This window comes from Salminus brasiliensis, chromosome 3 (assembly GCF_030463535.1).
Source record: "Salminus brasiliensis chromosome 3, fSalBra1.hap2, whole genome shotgun sequence".
NCBI classification, from domain to species: Eukaryota; Metazoa; Chordata; class Actinopteri; order Characiformes; family Bryconidae; genus Salminus; species Salminus brasiliensis.
This window is the reverse complement of record NC_132880.1, coordinates 3,606,332-3,621,331: the sequence shown is the minus strand read 5'-3', so window position 1 is coordinate 3,621,331 and position 15,000 is coordinate 3,606,332. Positions and strand designations below refer to the sequence as shown.

The following is a 15,000-nucleotide window of genomic DNA, read 5'->3' as shown; positions in this document are numbered from 1 at the left end:
ACAATTATGGATGTCAGTATTTTGAACTCGATCCAGTGGTCAAAACTAGTGATTGACAGATGGGTCATTTCTGACAGTGATGGTTTCGAGGGGTAAAGGACGGCTTAACGGCCATCCTATGCACTTCTTTTCCACGACTGCTGGATAGGAACAGTGCTTCTCGCTGTCCTCAGAAATCGGGTCTCATTTTTGCGGGTCAGGTTTTACATGGAAGTTCTGAAGCTGGTTTCTCCACTCCTCTGCGTTAACCATTCCAAACAGCAGGCCAGCTGAGCTAATGGTGCACTTCTCGGCCACGAACCGCAAACCCTCGGCTCATTCATAATCGGCTGAGCGGATTACGTCACGCGCGATGACCACACAGCTGTCGGATTCATCTAGAGTGTGAAAGCATTTGTTCCTGAAACCTCCCTTAATGTAAAACCATCATTTGATTTAGCGCGCTGACGTACCGCTCTCTCTATTTATATCCGGAACACATCGGCTCCGCTTCCATTATGCAACCTGCTGCTGTGCTGCTTTTTTTTTTTTTTTACTGATTAGATTCTTAATGGAGCAAACCATTAAGAGAGAACGAGGCTCTGGGGGCCCTGAGAGCCTCAGTTTCTTGTTGCGCTTCAAAAGAATGTGAACAAAACTGAGTGCAGTGTTATTATTAACTATATATGCACTAGATACTACTATTTAATACATCATAATATAGGTACCTAAATACAGGTATATAGGTACACACACATATATACATACATATATTGCATATAGGTTCTTTCATATATGTAATACATATGGAACATATCCTTTATTATAAGTATGTGTATATACAATATAAATAGGCCATATGACTATTGCATAGATATTTACATATATACAATAAATGTTGGGCTTATTATTGCATATGTGCACATAGGCAATACATACGAGCATAGTATAACCTGTAAATACCTACGTATGTACAGTGTGTGTATATATAGTCTATATAATTCTCTGTATGACATGATTTTAACACACCAAAACTAAATGATGGACACTGGAATTAGGGAACTATGGAATTTCACTGTTTTCCAGGTCTTCAGAAACTCATCACCCCATCGCCTCAGCCAGCCACTGCACAGCCCAATGCTGGGGGGAATGGGTGCTGTGGTGAGTGTGTGTGAGTGTGTGTGTGTGTGTGTGTGTGTGTCTGCTGCCTACTCTCTTTGCCTTTCTCCTTGTTGCGGAGCATGATGAGCTGTTGCTCCAGCCTCTGTTTCTCCAGCTCTTCGTGCCTCTGCTGCTCTAGCTTCCTCTTCTGCTCCAGCTCTTGCTGACGCTTCACTGCCAGGAGCTCCTGCTGCTGCTGCTCACACACACACACATACACACACACACACACACACACAAACATAGCCAGGAGGCAAAGGTAAAGAGGTCACACAGAGTACATATGAACTACGTCATAACTCCCCCTCACAACACACACAAGACGTCAACCCGAGCTCTGCGCACACACAGAACAAATCAAAGGCCGATACAAAATGTGCGCACACACACACACCAACACACACACACCAACACACACACACACAGCAACTCAACCAATTCAAACCTGTTCACACACTCACAAGCTTTCCCTCTGGAACATCAGGATCTGTGAGGTTTTCATTGCTTTTTTACTTGGATAGGGTACAGTCACTCTCATGCTCTCGCGCTCTCTCGCTCTCACACTCTCTCACTTAACAGCCGGTAAGAGCCGAGCTAGCCTTTTAACAAAGCATAACTTCACCTCACTTGGCTCTAATTAGTAGGCAGTAGGGGTGTGATGCAATGATATTACCGGTGTGTGTCTCTGTATCTGTTTAGTGTTAAAAATAGCTGTCTCTGTGTTGTGATTTGAACCGTGAGTGGGCGTGGCCTAAACTTAAAGCATGCATTTTCCCTTTAAAAGGGTCTTCAGGTCCGAATTCCCTTCATTAACCCCCACAATCTTCATTACCCCCGAATGAAAATCATGCAGAATTTACATTTAGGTTTATATATATTTCAACTGTGTTTATTTATGTATTGGAGACCCCAGCAGAGACCTGCTGCCCAGCGGTCAGAGTGTGGTCTGCATGGGCCAGCAGCTCTGCTGGGAGGTAACAGGAGGGCGTTTAAAAAAGTAAATGTTGAACTGAAATCACAAAGACAAGTAAAGTCAGTTTGGGGTCAGTTTGTTCAGAAATACTGTGTGGAGCTCAGCGAGGCAGTGTTCAGGTCAGGCTACTGGAGCGGGCTGCCGACAGCCGGCTGCGTCCGAATACTTTACTGGAATGTCCCTCCTAGGTTGTACCTGATCTGGTAGCCATGTGAATCTAGTCGAATGTGTCAGAATATTAACAGTACACTTACAGTTCTTTACTACAAACACTATATTTACTGTATACTGACAGTATACTGACTGTAAATAACAAAAGTATATTAACTTTTTTTTTTAATTATACAAATATGTATTGACAGTATTTGTACTGTATGGTGACAGTATATTTACTATGTATCGACAATATATTTACTGTATGTTGACAGTATGTTTACTGGGTATTGACTATATGTTGACAGTATATGTACTATATGTTGACAGTATATTTACTATATGTTGACAGTATGTTTACTATGTATCGACAGTATATTGACTGGGTATTGACGGTATTTTGACTATATGTTGACAGTATATTTACTGTATGTTGACAGTATATTTACTGTATGTTAACAGTATATTTACTGTATGCTGACAGTATATTTACTGGGTATTGACAGTATATTCACAGACTATATGCAGACAGTATTTTGACTATATGTTGACAGTATATTTACTGTATGTAAACAGTATATTTATTGGGTATTGACAGTATTGTAACTACATGCTGGCAGAATATTTACTGTATGTTAACAGTATATCTACTATGTATTGACAGTATATTTACTGGGTATTGACAGTATATTCACTGAGTATTGACAGTATTGTGACTATATGCAGACAGAATATTTACTGTATGTAAACAGTATATTTATTGGGTATTGACAGTATTGTAACTACATGCTGACAGTATATTTACTGTATGTTAACAGTATATTTACTGTATGCTGACAGTATATTTACTGGGTCTTGACAGTATATTCACTGAGTATTGACCGTATTGTGACTATATGCAGACAGAATATTTACTGTATGTTAACAGTATATCTACTATGTATTGACAGTATATTTACTGTATGTTGACAGTATGTTTACTGGGTATTGACTATATGTTGACAGTATATTTACTATATGTTGACAGTATGTTTACTATATGTTGACAGTATGTTTACTATGTATCGACAGTATATTGACTAGGTATTGACAGTATAATGACTATATGTTGACAGTATTGTGACTATATGTTGACAGTATATTTACTACATGCTGACAGTATATTTACTGTATGTTAACAGTATATTTACTGTATGCTGACAGTATATTCACTGAGTATTGACAGTATTGTGACTATATACAGACAGAATATTTACTGTATGTTAACAGTATATCTACTATGTATTGACAGTATATTTACTGTATGTTGACAGTATATTTACTGGGTATTGACAGTATATTCACTGAGTATTGACAGTATTGTGACTATATACAGACAGAATATTTACTGTATGTTAACAGTATATCTACTATGTATTGACAGTATATTTACTGTATGTTAACAGTATATTTACTGTATGCTGACAGTATATTTACTGGGTATTGACAGTATATTCACTGAGTATTGACAGTATTGTGACTATATACAGACAGAATATTTACTGTATGTTAACAGTATATCTACTATGTATTGACAGTATATTTACTGTATGTTAACAGTATATTTACTGGGTATTGACAGTATATTGACTATATGTTGACAGTAGAGGTACTATGTATTCTCAGTATATTGACTGTATGTTTACAGTACATGTAGGTCATGATTTACAGACCAGGTAGATGTTAATGATATAATGACCTGCATTAGTTTGACCAATAATACTGCACTGTTTTGGACCACATGACTTCACCCGTGTTTCATCAGAACAAAGTAAGTCAGACTCTCACAGCACAGTTTGGAAACATGAGATCAGTGCGCCACAGCCTTGGCCGATCCTCTGGACCACACTGTTACCTTGAGGTGCTCCTGCAGTTGGACCTCATGCTGGCGGGTCAAGACCTCGTGCTGTTTCTGGAACTCAGCAAAGAGCAGCTGCTTCTGGAGCTCCTGCTGCTGCTTCAACAGGAGCAGCTCGTGCTGGAGCTGCTGTTCCCTCAACGCTGGGTCCATCCCGCTAAGGGCGCTTAACCGAGGGTCCGTCCGCAGGTCCACCGGTCCTCCTCCTCCTCCTCCTCCACCTCCTCCTCCACCTCCTCCGCCCTGCTCCCCACCTCCTCCGCCCACTGGACTCTGCATGCCAGAGGACAGCGAGCTCTTCACCTCCACCGCTACGGAGAGAGAAAGACAGAAAGTGCTATTAGCTTCACAAGAATCCGAGGGGGGCATTTGCTAGCATGCTAGCAGTATTTATGTAGCTAGCTGGCTAGGCTAGTCTTGCTAACAGCTATTTCCCCCAGTTTTTACTTCAGGCTAGACTACAGCACTGGTTCCAGAGTACAGCGTTAAAACCGGACCGGACTTGACCTGCTGGTTTAGTTACATAAGAAAAAGGCCACTGCTATCAAAAGAGAGAGAGCGTGTGTGTGTGTGTGTGTGTGTGTGTGTGTGTGACAGGAGGCATTCTGGTCTGCGTGTACAGCATTTATGCCCGGGATGACATTTGCCTGCGTCGCCTTGCGTTACTGTAACAACGTCTAACTTTCCAGTGCCATAATGTTAACGGGTGACCCCTGGCATTGAGGGTCTGTGACCCTCTACGCTCTACGGTTCCGGCCCCGATCCAGGATCAGGCCAGAACCCTTACCTCAGGCATTACAACAAACAGACAGTCAGACAGCGGTCAGGATTCTGGTTGACAATAGAAGAGTAAAGAAAAGGTAGAAGCCAGGGGGGCGAGGGCTCAGGCTAGGGGATATGATTGCCAGATTGCCAGATCTTAATCAGGCAGTAGCTGGTCAGAACTGATCCGGCACCTCCAGCTGGCACCACTGGCACTGGGTCTGAACATCTCCAGGCAAGTCTTGTAGGCCAAGGAAGGACAACCAGTGAACAGTGGTGGGGCATCCATGGAAGCCCCACCTCACCACTATTTGCAGGACTTGAAGAAGGATCTGCTGCCGTGGTACGTCTTGGTACCAGATACCACAGGAACCTTCTTGGAGGATCTTGTCGAGTCCATGCCTCGACAGGTCAGGACGTTCAGTGGGGATGTACTGTGCGAGCCTCTGAAGACGTTTAATGGAACTGCAGTGGGAAACGGAAACCTCCCTGCACAGCAACCCAGTAGCCCTCTACCCCATTTGGCGGCGGTGTCTCCCTGCCCCAGTGTGAATCAGTGCCTCTGTAACTGCTGACCACTGCGGTGCTTTCTTCCACGGCACGAGCTGCGTCAGCTTTCCAGGAAAACTGACCTACTGCCACATCTGGCACTCTCTCACACCACTCGCAGAGCCCTCAGCGCTCGCTCTTCATGCTCTTCTTTTTCAAACCCGTCGCAACTCATCACTCCGCATCTGTCATCTAACGTTTCCTAATAGCGATAAAAAGATAAACGAGTCGCAGGTCCGCTGGGACACGCTTCAATTGAAAGCCTTACGACTGATGTCCCTTCCCCTGCGTAACCACAGAGCAGACAACTGTAGCTCAGAACACGGCATCAGCCATTCTGCTGCAATCAGTATTGTCGGTAAAGCCTTGCACGCCACTTCCTGATGAAGACACTGGACCCACGTAGAGAGAGATCCATCAGTGTAAACAATTTACACTGCATCCGTAAGAACCGAAGGCCAGGATTAACCCTCTGAGCAAAGACTAATGTTCTCTGGCGTTTTTCCGAACGTTTTCCGAACGTTTTGAGCATGGGAACTGCCCAGAGTGCCGATCTCCGGCCCTCCTGAAATCAGTGGTCTGGGGTTCGCTTGCACGGCTTGCACAGCCCCTTGTTTGCAGGTGTTCTTGGGTGGTGACGAGCTCCAACGAGCTCAGAATTGGTCCTGGGTGCGGACGTATGGACCTGGGACACAGTCGTGTAAACACTGGCTCCATCACCAGAATGTCCACCGCCTGGGCCCTGGGCCCAGAGAGCGCGAGGCCTGCTATGCTCTCTAGGATCACGAATTGGCCACGGATGGCTGTGGCATCACCGGTGATTACCGGTTCTTCAGTGGTTCCTTTGCCTCTCTGGGACTCCAACCTGGCCACGGATGGCCATCCATGGCCGGGTCGGAGTCCCAGAGAGCATAGCAGGCCTCGCTCTCTCTGGGTTGGTAGGGTGGCCCTATATCTACCCCTCCCACCCCATCAGTCAGGGTTAGTTAGGGCTCTCCTTCAAGCATGTTAAACTGTACGACGACGTTGCTAGCCCTCACCCTCCCAGCGCTGGTAGCGTTGTGAAATAGGGGAGTCCTAGCGAGTGTGTGGGGGAAAAGGCAGCTTATTGTCCTTATATGGTCTGTCCAGACTTCCTATTGGACATCCAGACTTTGTGAAACTCCCTCCCTGGTCTAGATAACGGAAAAACAGAACATCTAGACGACACACAAACATAATCATCAAGTAAACACACGCCTTCAGAGGAAGCAGCCTGGGTGCTTTCCGTTACACGTTGCAGACTCATCACACACACACTCAAGGACGGGAACTGATGCTGTTCTGCAGACTGCGGGGGTCTCAGGTGTGAAGCAAAGCAGCTAAGAAAAACAGTACCCCCCCACCCCCCACCTCAACCAGTAGCGCTGCTGAGAACACATTAACCCAGCCGTCAGTCAGCCGCAACAACACCTCGCCAGCCTCGGTTTCCCAACACGCCAATGCGGCGGAAGCGTTCGGCTTACTCCGAAATCAGATTAACCCTTCCTTCAACAGGGCCGAGCAGGTGCTATATATATACGTCCACTGCCTGGGCCCTGGCCGACCGCACCGAGCCTTTGACGTCAGAGCACGGCAGAGGCCGAGGTCACTCTATTCCACTAACCTGATGAGCTTGGCACAGATTTCCTCTGGCAGCTTCATGGAGCTGTCTATGAATGGACTGTCAATGGGCCTGAAGCCCTCCCTGCTAGACTCCTCATAGCTGACCCAAGCAAACCCATCAGCTGATTCACCCATGCCAAATTGTTCTACACCCTTGAAAAAAGGGGGGTTCTTCAAGGGTTCCTTTGACTGTTAGCATACGATTAGGTGGGAGGAGTCTGTCTGTAATTGGGAGGAAGTCGATGAACTTGGAGGTGTTTTGGGCGGCTCTGGCGGAGATGACGGGGTGGTGGTGGGTGTGGAAACTTCCTGGACGTCATTGATATGGAAAGCAGAGACTTGACTTTCTAGGAAATTAGGGGAATTGGGAGAAGGGGCTTAATAGGGAACCATGACAACTTAAAGAACCATTTGAGAGCCTAAATGCATCTTTGCGTAGTTACATATAAACTCTAGGTGAAAAGGGTTCTATATCTTATTGTGTAGAACCATTTTAGAAGGTTCTAGAAAAACACCTTACTTTGTATTTCCTCATATATGAAGAACCCTTTAACCAGCCAAAGAACCATTGAAGCATTGAACATGTACTTTAGGTTTTCATGGTTCTAAACAGGACCACTGCCCCCACTGACCCCTGCCTTGTTAAATGTACACCCAAAGTGAAATAGGTTCTCCTTAATACCACAAAAACGGTTCTAGGGAACCCTTTTGAAAAGGTTCTATAAAAGCACATTACATTGTATATGGAGAACCCTTTAACTAGGCAAAGAACCATTCAAGCATTTAACTGGTTCTCTGGGATTTCATGCTTCTAATCAGAACCTTTAGTAAAGTGTTCTATGAAACCCTTTTTAAACCATAGAACCTTTTTAAAAATGGTTCCTTATATATGAAGAACCCTTTAAACAGGCAAAAAACCATTGCTGCATTGAACATGTACTTTAGGTTTTCATGGTTCTAAACAGGACCACTGCCCTGCTTTGTTAATGTACACTCAAAGTGAAATAGGTTCTACGTAGTACCACAAAAAACAGTTCTAGGGAACCCTTTTGAAAAGGTTCTATAAAAAAAGCGATTACATAGTATATGGAGAACCCTTTAGCCAGGCAAAGAACCATTCAAGCATTCAACTGGTTCTCTGGGATTTCATGGTTCTAATCAGAACCACAGCCCAGAACCTTTTTGGTGCTATTCATGATTCTAGAAAACAGGGAAGGAAATTTTCTTGTATATAAAAAAAAACTACTAACCAGCTAAAGAACCTTTTAAGCGTGGAACATGTTCTGTAGGCTGTGATGGTTCTACACAGCACCACTGCCTTTACTAAGGGTTCTATAAAAAACGTTTTGGTGAAACATAGAACCATATTTTTATAAAAGTTCTTTTAAATAAGAGATTTCCTTGTTTATGAACTTTCTTTGTGTTGTCAAGGTTCTTGAAGAACCCTTCTGAGTACTGAGTGTACCGAACAAACAGGTTGCTAATAGGCCGGTGCAGCGTGACTGTGGGACTCTGTGTTTTCTGCTGTAAATAAACTGTAAACGATCAAACAAGGGAGGAAATCTAATGATCAGTCTGTGAACTCTTTGCCGCGTGCTGAAAAACACAGCGGAAAAAACTGAGAACGCGTTGATGAGGACGACGGAGAGACTTCCGACGAAGCGCAGCGTCTCCCAGCAGCCCACGCTGTTTGAAGCTCTTCCAGTTGCTCGCAGGAGAAGCCGACAGGACGCAATTCTTACAGTATGTGGGAACAGTGCTCTTAACCTAGATATACACATTTGGACAAAAGTATTGGGACAGCTGCTCATTCACTGTTTCTTCCGAAATCAAGGGCATTAAAAAGACTTTAACCTGCTTTACTGTCCAGGGAAGAAGGCTTTCTACTAGATTATAAGGACCACTGCTGTGAGGATTTGACTGCATTCAGCAACAACAGCGTTAGTGAGGTCAGGATGTTGGGACGTTCACCGCCTCACCTCACCTCATCTCAACCTCAACTCCCTGACCCATCCCAAAAGTATTGGATGGATCACCATCCATCATTTCAGAGAACACAGTTCTTCCACTGCTGAGGGTCTTTATACCCCTCCAATACGTCTCTACAGGGACTGGACCAGCTGAATCTCCGTCAGCAGTGGGTGCAAGCATTCATTAGATAGGGGTGTCCACAAATATTTGGACATGTAGCATTAGCACTGTTGGCCAAACTGAGGGAGACGGGTGGTTCGTCCTCGGAAGAGACGAAGAGGTGAAAGAAGAGGGAAAAGAGAGAGAGAGAGAGAGAGAGAGAGAGAGAGAGAGGAGGCTGTTGTGTATGATTAAGGGACGAGTGTGGCTCAGGAGGTTGGGTATCTAGGAGACCAGGCCAAGGGTATTTCCACAGCTCAGTGGACTATATGCAGAGAGAGGAAATCCAGTTAGAGCCTCCGCCACACGGCAGACTGAAGAGGCAGGAGAAGGCTTCCATGATTATGGAGGCGTCCACCCACAACACTTACTCACACACACACACACACACACACACACACACACACACACAGTGCAAGGGACTCGCTCATATTGCTCATATTGTTGCACTGATGGGAGCGGACACCAGACCCAAACCCGCCCTCCACACGATTCCCCTCCTAATGCCTCAGCTCTGTGTTCTTCTGTGTATTTAAGGTTCTCTGTAATATTGTAACATTAGTGGAACCCTTTCTGTTGTATATAGAACCCTAGCACTAGCACTAGCAATCACACCAGCCATCTATTGAATTGGCCAATTGTGCTCTCTCTGACTCCGGCTGCTGATGGCAAAGCGGCATGGCTCAGGCCGTAGTGGTAGTGCATTAGAGCCCCATGTAGAAGCATTTCTATAAAGAATGAACTACATGAGGTTCCATGAAGACACAAAGAACCATTTAACCAGGCACGGAACCACTGTCATGGGTTGTCCCGTGCCAAAGTTTGGGCATCCCTGGTTAAATGACTTTCCAGGTGTGAATAAGTGCTTGTCCTCTACAGCAGGGCTGGGGGAACTCCTGCTGAACTGGAGGGATGGATTCCTGCACAGTTGTGTGCTTTTCCTGCTCAGGCACACCTGATTCAACTCCCCTGTTGAGGGCCAGATTTAGGTGGTCTGTCTCCGACCCTCACTTCCCCACCTCAGCTCAGCATAGACTGAAAATATTCAATCTGGCGTGTGCAAAGAAACGGAACAGTAAAATATATATATAAAAAAACCTCCTGGATCTCTCAGCTCGTCCAGAAAAGCGTGTCCTTCAGTGGCGGCTCAAAGGACGAATCCTACCTCTCGGCTGTAGGGGGAGCCGTTGAGCAAGACATTGACATTTTCTACAGTTTCGCTTTAAAAATAGTATCATTATTGGTCACAGACGACGCCAATACCATGTGCCTAATTCTGAGCAACCTGCTTGCCTGGGGGGTGGGGCAGAATTTTGAGGGGTGACCTCTAAACGCTGTTAAATGAATCGAACAATCAGTATGGACCCTTAAAACTGGACTAGCCGAAGCCACAGCTGGCTAAACTTCGACCCTGGCCATTTCTCGACGCATGCTAAAGGGCTCTGGACACCGAGCTTGCCTTCGGCTGTGTTTTCGGGTAAGGTGGAGGGTTCACTTCATCACTTGAAACCCTTCCACTGACTCCCGTACCTCCTCTTAAGCTTCGTCTTTGATGGTTCCACAGTGTTTTATAACGCTCAACACGCGTGGGATGGGTGCTATGCAGGTTCAGGTGCTGGCAGGAGCAGTCTTGAGAAGGGATGCCATCTACGCTGTAGCATTAAGCATGCAAAAACAGAGAAGGTGGGGGTGGGGTTAGAAAATGCAGGTTACAGCTTCGCAACCTGCGAAGACGAAAATAGCAGAGGAAGCCAGGCAGAGCGGAGAGCTACCTCCTCATTAAAGATAAATGGAGGGATTGCGTAACACATGGGAGAGGTTTTCTGGACGAAGGTGGGGATCGGGAAGGCGACGGGGATGCGGCCGACCGGGAGGCACAAACCGATCGGGGCTAATCAATGAACGAGAGGGGGGGGGGGGGGCGTTCTGGGAGCGGGCCAAGGAGCGCAGCAGAGCCCAGATTAAGTCCTCATCAGATTATATCTTAGTGCCTAGATTACTGTAATCACCCACAGGGAGCGCTATAAATAGGCACACTCTCCTCCAGCGTTCCCCAACAATTCCACTCCCATCCCGTCCCCGCTGGCTTTAGAGCTGGCGTGTGTAAGTGTGTAAGTGTGTGTGTGTGAGAGAGAGTGTGTGTCGCTGTTTATCTGGCAAATCTAAATCTCTTGTGCAGCACTTTGCTGGAGATTTGCTTTCAAGGAGCAGAGCAAAGTCCTAATCGGAATCCATAGTCTTGGAGACTCCGGTCTGAGGTTTTCACGCGTCCGAGAATAGCACCAAGAATGCAGACCACGAGGTTCTTACTGCTGCATAAGAACATGGGCGGGGCAATACCAGGGAATTACCGTAGTTCGTTATCTAGCATTGCGATGGATTGCTTCCCCCCCTTCCCAGAGGGTATTCCGGCCTTGACTCCGGTTAGGCTCGCCACGGCCCTGACCGGGAAGAAGCAGATGTGGGAAATGGACAGATGTCCTCTAGCACTTGATCAAAGCTCTCGTGAGGCCTAACAATTCCCAACTAGCAGTCACATGGGTCATCCCTGCTTCCACACTGCAGCTCACTGATGGACACTATTGATCCACGATAGATCCAGAGCTCCAAATATGCCCTGAAGGGGTTTCAACCATCATGTGGGCAGCATCCCTCACGCTAAGCTGTGAGCTTGATCATCTGCTGCTTCATCTAGACTCAGAGATAGCAGATCAAAGATGATGGTACAAAGCATGGACTTTCGAAGAAACAGAGGTGGTTCTTCAGGGGTCAGGGGTCCTCAAATCTGGACCTTGAATCCAGGTTCCAGTCCTGGACCTTGTAATCCCTGGTAGATGTAATACTACGTGGCCAATAATGCATGAACTGTTCCCTTAACGTCCAGCGAGAACAAAATCCAGGACTGGAAACTGGATTCAAGGTCCAGATTTGAAGGCCTGGATTCTATGGCATAGTTCAAAGCATCCTTTGAAGCACCTTGAAACAGGTAAAGTAAGATCAAGGAAAGATTCTAAAGACCTTAAAAGGGTTCTTTTTTTATAAACATGGTTCTTTATGGAAACCAAAAGAGTTGTCTTATTTAGAACAGAATAAAAGCACCAAGCTGTGGGTGCCGGCTCCTGGGTGGCCCTACAGTCTAAGCGTTGGCCATGTCAGCGATTTCAGGAGAGATCTTTCTCACTGGATTCAGTCTGATTTCCTTCCTATATTTCCCACCCAGCATTTATTTTAGCTGTTATCAGCCCGATATCGATACCCATCAGGCCAGGGCTTGTATGCTGAAGCTACTATGGCATCTCAATCCATGTGTTTAATGTGTATCGTATCGTATTTACACTGTATCAGGATTATATCTGGATAAGGCCAAACGCACCCAAGACCCATTTAAACCAGGAAAGAATCCGATCACTCAAACCACTTCAGGAGGCGGTCTGATCTGAGACGCATTTGAGACACGCCTCCGTCGCTCCAAGATGCATTCGACAACCGAAACCCCTCCCAGTGCCACCCGAACACCAGCAATAAATGCCGAGCCACAAGCGAATTTGCGTATTCCGTCCCACACAGCAGTCGGATTTCGGTCTGACTCACCGGAGACGCTTGTATGAACGCATGTGGCTGAAATCTAATCCGGATCTAATCCAGATACTAGTCGCCTGAAGTGGGCAGGTGTGAACGGGGTCTATGTGTTTTGATAGCGGCATTAAGTATTAAGCTCTCGCTCCCACGGAAACTCTCTGAGCGAGGTTGCCAGTGTCGCGCTTGACGTGGAATTTTCTCCGTCATTCCCAACAGCTTCCCTGCTCGGGAAAAGACAGGAAGCTGCTCTCTCTCTCTCTCTCTCTCTCTATATATATATATATATGTCTCTCTGTTTTTGCTCTGAGGTGTATATCCCCCTTTCTCCATTCTCCCGGGGCTTCTCTGACAGAAGCTCTCTCTCTCTCTCTCTCTCTCTCTCTCTCTCGCTCTCCCTGTGTTTGTCTCTCTTCTCCTCTCGCGTGTTCTTCACCCTTCATCCCCCCTCTCCACTCCCAGTGGAGATTAAAGACAAGCTGTGACACAACCCAGAGTGTGCCTGTGAAAAAAGTGGGTTATAAATAAACTGGGATTAATAATGCACTGGGGGGGTGGCGGCTGGGGTGGGGGCTGGGGTTGGGGTGGGTGTGGGTGTGGTGGTGGTAGAGGAGGGGGACGCACTGCGCTTTTAAAAGGGAGCGCTTCTATTTTGGGCTCCTCCACATTTTCAGACACACATGCTCTTTCACTCTGCTGTGTGTGTGTGTGTCTGTGTGTGTGTGTGTGTGTGTCTGTGTGTGTGCGCTGCGGATGCTGCGGATGCAGGGGTGGTGGTGGAGTGTTTGTGGAGTCTCCCTGAAGAAAGACAGGCTTTTGATGTGGGAGGTGGGAGAATATCCCCTGCTAAGCGTGGCTGACGGCACTGATTTGGGATTCTGGAAAAAACAAAGGAGATTCCCATCAGCAAATGCGTGCAGAGGTTGGGGGTGGTGGTGGTGGTGGTGGTGGTGGTGGTGTTGGGGGTGGGGGGTGATTCCAGTACGTTAAGACATCGTGATACACGCATCAGCTTCTCTCGTGCTCCTGAGGTTTGATAAGTTGAAACAGACAAGAAAACATTAGGTTGTGGAGCTCCTGGGTGGCCCTACTGTCCAAGTGCAGGCCCTGTCAATGGCTCGCTCTCCTTGGTGATGCCACCACTAATCTGTGGCTGGGAGTCCAGGAGAGGATGCACAATTGGCCTCGCTCTCTCTGGCTTGGTCGTGTAGTCCTCCCTCTGCCTTCCATATCAATGGGATGCGCTACTCACTGTGGCACCACCAGTGTTAAGCAAGGTACCGCCCCAGTGACAGCTTGGTGGCCTTTTCTCCCGAAAGTGTCAGGATCTCCTCCAAGACTGCCCAGTGATTCATCATGACATCAATAAATACTGCCGTAGGACAGCCCTACTGGGAGGTGTACTGGTATAAACCTAAGGACCAGTATAAGAAAGTACAGACTGGTGAGGTATTGAGGCTCAATAGGTTCATTAACTGTACAGTAACCTGTAATCGCTCACAGGAGGAGACGTCAGTCTGGCAGAACCAGGCTGAGGGAAGGTGGAACTCAGCTCTGCAGAACAGTCTGGAAACTGAGCAGACTAGCAGCTCCTCGTCAACAACCAAAAAAGGGAGTGCGAGTGTGTGAGAGTGTGTGAGACAGTGTGTGTCTTTTAGAGTCAGGGAGACAGAAAAACTCGGTTATCCATCTGAGGCCTCCTCAGGGACTTTATCCCTGCAGACAGTCGCAGTTTCCTCCCCTCTCCTATCTGCTCTTCTCCTCTCCTCTCTGATTTACCATTCTGCTCTTCTCTTGTCCTCTCCTGTCCTCTTTTCTTCTCCTGCCCTCTCCTCTCCTTTTCTCTCCTCATCTCCTTTCCTCTTCTCCTGTCCTCTCCCCTTTCTTACTCTTCTCCTGTCATCTCCTTCCCTCTTCTCCTGTCCTCTCCCCTCTCTTACTCTTCTCCTGTCCTCTCCCCTCTCTTACTCTTCTCCTGTCCTCTCCCCTCTCTTACTTTTCTCCTGTCCTCTCCCCTCTCTTACTCTTCTCCTGTCCTCTCCCCTCTCTTACTCTTCTCCTGTCCTCTCCCCTCTCTTACTCTTCTCCTGTCCTCTCCTCTCCTTCCCTCTTCTCCTGTCCTCTCCTCTCCTTCCCTCTTCTCCTGTCCTCTCCCCTCTCTTACTCTTCTCCTGTC

At 46.7% G+C, this 15,000-nt stretch overlaps 1 protein-coding gene across 2 annotated transcripts in view; it reads right to left on the bottom strand.

The window, feature by feature from the left end:
- The window catches only part of hdac5 (histone deacetylase 5), a 72,356-nt gene that overhangs the window by 34,870 nt on the left and 22,486 nt on the right, over positions 1-15,000 (bottom strand). Inside the window, exons 2-3 of one of the 2 annotated variants that reach the window (XM_072675194.1) lie at positions 4,161-4,474; positions 1,192-1,336 (exon numbers count right to left, since the gene is read on the bottom strand). In XM_072675194.1, coding sequence (XP_072531295.1) covers positions 1,192-1,336; positions 4,161-4,474 — 459 coding nt within the window. Of the gene's footprint in view, positions 1-1,191; positions 1,337-4,160; positions 4,475-15,000 lie in introns of those variants that run through there. The other variant, XM_072675195.1, reaches the window with a different exon arrangement.